At 45.7% G+C, this 5,535-nt stretch overlaps 1 protein-coding gene across 1 annotated transcript; it reads left to right on the forward strand.

Annotated features, from left to right (window-relative positions):
* The first annotated feature begins 2,858 nt into the window (after positions 1–2,858).
* Positions 2,859–5,535, forward strand: LOC119308685 (indole-3-glycerol phosphate synthase, chloroplastic-like). Its single transcript, XM_037584818.1, has 10 exons — positions 2,859–2,993; positions 3,089–3,313; positions 3,434–3,610; positions 3,686–3,760; positions 3,870–3,914; positions 4,037–4,201; positions 4,434–4,512; positions 4,594–4,673; positions 5,033–5,101; positions 5,268–5,535. The coding sequence occupies exons 1-10, from the start codon at positions 2,859–2,861 to the stop codon at positions 5,349–5,351; spliced, it is 1,134 nt and encodes a 377-aa protein (XP_037440715.1). The 3' UTR covers positions 5,352–5,535.

Genomic DNA, 5,535 nt, shown 5'->3' on the forward strand with positions numbered 1-5,535 from the left:
GAGTTATTGCATTGGATTATATCCAAATGTCTAAAAATCTGGCAGATTCTTTCACTAAGGGTCTATCACGTAATGTGATAGATAATGCATCAAGGGAGATGGTTATGAGACCCATAATATGAGTTGTTCACAGTGGTAACCTATTCTTTGTGATCGGAGATCCCGTGAATTAGATGTGGAAGACAAGCTGTTGGTCAACTGGGAGGAGAGTATCCTTACTGTTAAAAATACCACTCCATGAAGATGCAATACTCTCCTAATCTGCATGGCAGGTTGATGTATATCTTAATGTGTTCTAAGTGGCTCTTTGAAGCAGAGATGTTGTCCTGCAGAACATCCTTTGAAGAACACACCTATATGAGTCTGATTGTCAAACGTCGCAATCTATGAGAGTAGGGTTCTCTCTAGTAAACTCATGAAAGGTCACGGAGTATGACGCATAAGCTCCACCCGCGGGGAAGACCCACGGTAGCCACGTATCGGTCAAGGCTTTATGTGAAGCTAGATTCGCAGAAAACTTGCAGTTCAAGGCCCAGTCCACTGTTCAAGTTGCTTACTAGTGTAGCATAGAGTTCTAGGTGGAAGTTCAACTTAACAGTCTCCACTGCAGTACTGGTATATAAAACAGTGTTTTGGAACCAAAGGCAAGTTTCTGTGTGCCTCTGGGATCTGGTGGGGGATTGCTGGAATTTAGTCTATTTTGGGCAGCCCAATAACTATTTGAGAAATTCCTAATAAATCCTATAGGCCCACTTAGCCCATTTGTGCAAGGCAAGGGATACTACTAAAGTTTAGTCCCACATTGTTAGTCTAGTGGGAGTTGGACCTCCTTATAAGGGAGGTTCTTTCCCTACTTGTATGAGCATGAGAACAAGAGGGACATCCACGCGCGCTCCTTCTCCGCCGCCCGCCTCGCCACGCCACGCCTCGTCATGACGCGCCGCACCGCGGGAATGAGCCGAGCCGATGTCTAATTTTTGCCACGCACTATGGGTATACGAAAGGTCACTTGGGAGCTGAAAAATTTTGCGGTAGTGGATAATTAATATGAACGGCGCACCCTTCGCGTGCTGCCTGTTCACTTCGCCTCCCTCCGTTGCTTCACCTCCCATCACAGCCTGTTCGCATCCATCTCTTGTACCTATATAAGAGAGGTCGCTCCTCTCCAGAGGGACACATCAGAAGGTCCCCTTCCTCTCGCCACTCAGTTCCAATCTCTGCGCTGCTGTTGTCTTCCTCATCCCGGCTTGCGGCGTGCACCGCACGTCGGGACGGTAGGCCTCCGAGACCGCACCTTTTGAGTCCTGTACGGGAGAAGGGTGATAAGGTTTTTGGGGAGCGCTCTGCGCGACTACTGGCTGCTTCATCACGGATGATCCGGTCGCCGACAACTACTTTCCCGACGACGACTTCTTCCCCGACATCCACGACCTCCTCGACGACATGGCAGGCGAGGACACCGACCCCAAGTCCAGCGCTTCTGCTGTTGCTGTGCCGTACGTGTTCTTCCCTTTTCTGTTAGAAGTCCTGCTACAGTTCTTACTTCTAGTTTCTGCCCTACGTATGTTAGGTTCTATGCCGTATAAGCAACTTCATCTAGTGTCTGTTCTAGATGTGTTTACCTCAAGTTCATATATGCAGACGATGTTTACCCTCTCTCTGTCAGATTGCATGACTTGCTTTATATTTGCTATTTTAGTCATGCTTTATCTAGTATTTTTGTTAATAAAACCATTCGATAAATTGCTCATTTTTTCAACAGTGACTCGTACCAGGGCGTTTGTTCCTGCTGTGGCGGCTAGGTCACAACCTTTGGAGGAAAATGATTGTAAACGTAAAAACAGGTTCTATCAGGTACCTATTTCTCCCCTTTTTGCCCACTCTGAAAAGTTGTGAAAGATCTTTAAGAATCTACGGATATTTATATTTGATATAGTATATCTATTTGCAATAATTGGTGCAAAAGTGGCCTGGTGTAAAAATAGAAATCCAAGGATACATGCGTGGTGGATATACTTCCTCCGTCCATAAATAGAACTTTTGTGAATTAGATGCATGTAGACATATTTAGTGTGTTTGTTGCCTCATTTCAGTCCATACCTTATCCATATTGAAATATCCAAAATATATTATACTCTCTTCGTCCGGGATTAATTATCGCTCAAACGGATAAATCTAGCTCTAAAAATAGCGCTAGATATATCCGTTTGAGCGATTACCAAATAGTGCTAGATGCATCCTTTCGAGCGTCGCCTAAAGGGATGTATCTAGCACTAAAAATAGTGTTAGATATATCCGGTTTGAGTGACTACTAAATAGTGTTAGATACATCCTTTCCGAGCGACAACTAATTCTTGATGGATAAAGTATTTTGTGAAGGGAGGGAGTGGTATTTTCTTTCCAGAAATGTGCATGTACAGTAGCACATATAGTATGTTATCTAAACATGCACGATTGGCGAATGGTATGTTATTCAAACATGCGAGTTTGTTCTTTTGTTTTGTACAGGGCACGTTCAATCATTCGACGTGCTAAAATATTGAATGCCTTTCCAGATTTCCAGATTTCCCCCTGCGTGCTTTAGTCCTCTCTTTTTTAGATGGCGTGCTGTAATAATCCGGCCGCATATGCTGATAGTGATACTGCCATACTGGGTCAATTACGTCTTGCCATTCATTCAAACAACGGCCAGAGCGCCGGGCTGCCCCTGCCGCTGCGCTCCCGCCCGCCTAGCCTATATATAGCCACTCCAATGGATGATGTCTACCTCAGCTCACCAGATCACGGGGGGACAGGATCCATTCCTTCGGTCAGCCTATTAGCCTCTCGCAATCTTCCCAGCAGGGCATCTCGTCCGAATGGAGTCTCTGCTGGCGGCCGCGCCCTTCCATGTCGCAGCCTTCTCATCCCTATCCTCTCCGTCCGCCCACTCGCCGTCTGTCCTCCGCAGCATCCGTGGGGGCGGCCGCGCCGTCCGATGCGCCGCGGCCAAGGTGCGTCGATCGAGCTCTGTTTCCTGATTTCAAATGGGATCGTGTGCATGCTCTTCCTCTTAGAAATTTGTTTTTTGCCTTCGTCTGTGTCGCAGGAGGCCATCCTGTACGCGCTGGAGCACGATGAGATGTTTAACTCAGAAGAGGTGATCCAGTGGGAGAGCGGCAAGACGATCAACTCCATCGCCGCCGCGCAGGGCATCCGCATCCGCCGCCGGTGCCGCCCCCGGTACCCCTCGGAGGGCTCCGGCGACGACAAGGCCGTGCCCCGCAACATCCTCGAGCAGATCGTGTGGGACAAGGAGGTGGAGGTGTCGCAGGTATCCGTACATGCAGACACACTTGATATACTCACATGCACGCTGCATCTCAAGACTGCAATGGATGTTCGTTGTTCATGGCGTTGCTGATTCCTCTGAGACGTGCATGCATGCGTGCAGAGGAAGGCCAAGAAGGCTCTGAAGAGTGTCGCGGAGTCCAGCGAGCACGCGCCGCCGGCCAGGGATTTCATCGGCGCTCTCACGGCGGCCCACCGTCGCAACGGCGTGCCTGCCCTGATCGCCGAGGTTAAGAAGGCGTCGCCCAGCAGGGGCGTGCTAAGGGAGAACTTCAATCCGGTGGGTTTTTCTTTACTCTGAATCTATTACTTTGTCTTCGTCATGAGTACGACTGACGTTGGAAATTCGCGACAGGTTGAGATCGCGCAGGCATACGAGAAAAACGGCGCGGCTTGCCTTAGCATCCTAACGGATGAGAAGCACTTTCAGGTTCGTTACTTTTATACCTATTTTTAGATGAACTACTTTTATACCTGTTACACATTGATTAAATTGGTTTCATTCATTTCTGATATTTGCAACTCCGTCGATTCTGTAGGGGAGCTTTGAGAACCTTGAAACGGTCCGCAATTCGGGTGTGCAGGTACCTACTATGAGTCTATGATGGAGACATGCATCTATCGTGTCTGAATAATATATTTTTCTTCTATCCTTGTTTTCACTATATATGTTACAGATCTCTTGATTATGGTCGTGCAAATGCAGTGCCCTCTTCTGTGTAAGGAGTTCGTCATCGATATCTGGCAAATCTACTACGCACGATCAAAGGGCGCCGATGCGATTCTCTTGATTGCTGCTGTGCTACCGGATCTTGACATGAAGTACATGCTTCGCATTTGCAAAAATCTTGGAATGACTGCTCTTATTGAGGTATGTTTTGGATGTTTTAGGTCAAGTGGTATTCCCATATACGGAGTATATCTTTGAACAGCTCAACTTTTATATGAAAAAAATGGACCACTCCTTGTTCCATTCCATTTTGCAATTAATATTGTGACTGAGTGGTTGACGTTATTCACTCCGTGATAAATATAAATAGGCCCCTTCCACCCCCGCAAAAAATGTATGGTAAAATCTGTGCTAAAAGTGATTGGTATTTCAGGTTCACGATGAGAAAGAACTGGACCGCGTGCTCAGAATAGATGGTGTTGAGCTTATTGGAATCAATAACCGTAGTCTAGGTACCAGTTTTCTTCAGTTTCTGAGGTGAAATGTTTTTTCGTTGGTGCATAGATGATGCTGAAGTTTATTGTCCTTTGCAGAGACATTCGTAGTTGATACTTCAAACACAAGGATGTTGATGGAGAAGCGCGGTGATATCATAAAGGAGAAGGGAATATTGGTAGGCTCTATTTAATTGACCGTTGCTCCTTTATTTGAACAAATGAAGGGACCCCCCTTGTACTTCAACTGAACTTCATTAAAGAAACGACCATCACGCTACAACGATTTAGCATCGTTCGTCCTTTCGACTAACCATAGCCTTACAAATATATTTATGTGGTGTACGAAATAAATATATAAAATAAAATAGGTACAATCAAGTTTTCATCTAATCCTTAATGCAGCGCATTGATTCTTTGATGCACATAGTGGGCACTATTGACAGCCTACAGAATTTATAGTTGCTGCTCAGTCTAGCAACATATAAAACGCTAAAAGATGGTTCGTACTGAATTTTTACGAGTCTTTGGTGTTCAGGTTGTTGGTGAATCTGGCCTGTTCACTCCCGATGATGTTGCATATGTGCATAGTGCTGGAGTTTCTGCTGTAAGTTTTTGTATTTATCCTTCATTTCGAGTTATGCTTCACCGCACATAGTAATCTCTGTTGATGGATCCAAATTTCAGAAAGATTGAGAGCCAGTACAAATAATCTTAGATGGGCCCCAAGTGATATGTATTTTACTGAGGGCGGTGTGTGTTCTTGCTTGCAGGTTTTGGTAGGAGAGTCCCTGATCAAGGAAGAAGATCCTGGGCGAGCCATTGCTGGGCTTTTCGGGAAGGAGCTCTTGAGTTGACTTAATGCTCTACAATTGTGTGTGTTGGCTTTTTCCCTTCTTTGGACCAGATTTGTGTTTGTGGCTACTTTTTATGTAGCAAGCATAAATAGGTTTGCATATGCGCTTCCGAATGGAGTGCACCAGATGTATATGAATAAGAGTAATATGCGCTCCAAAATAATGTAATCCGTTCTCTTCTTTA

This window comes from Triticum dicoccoides, chromosome 5B (genome assembly GCF_002162155.2).
Source record: "Triticum dicoccoides isolate Atlit2015 ecotype Zavitan chromosome 5B, WEW_v2.0, whole genome shotgun sequence".
Taxonomy (NCBI): domain Eukaryota; kingdom Viridiplantae; phylum Streptophyta; class Magnoliopsida; order Poales; family Poaceae; genus Triticum; species Triticum dicoccoides.

Coding starts and splice junctions, on each gene's coding strand:
- LOC119308685 (XM_037584818.1), top strand. CDS start 2,859: ATGGAGTCTCTGCTGGCGGCCGCGCCCTTCCATGTCGCAGCCTTCTCA. Junction 3,314..3,433: donor AGGAGGTGGAGGTGTCGCAG/GTATCCGTACAT, acceptor GCATGCGTGCAG/AGGAAGGCCAAGAAGGCTCT. Junction 4,202..4,433: donor GAATGACTGCTCTTATTGAG/GTATGTTTTGGA, acceptor TTGGTATTTCAG/GTTCACGATGAGAAAGAACT.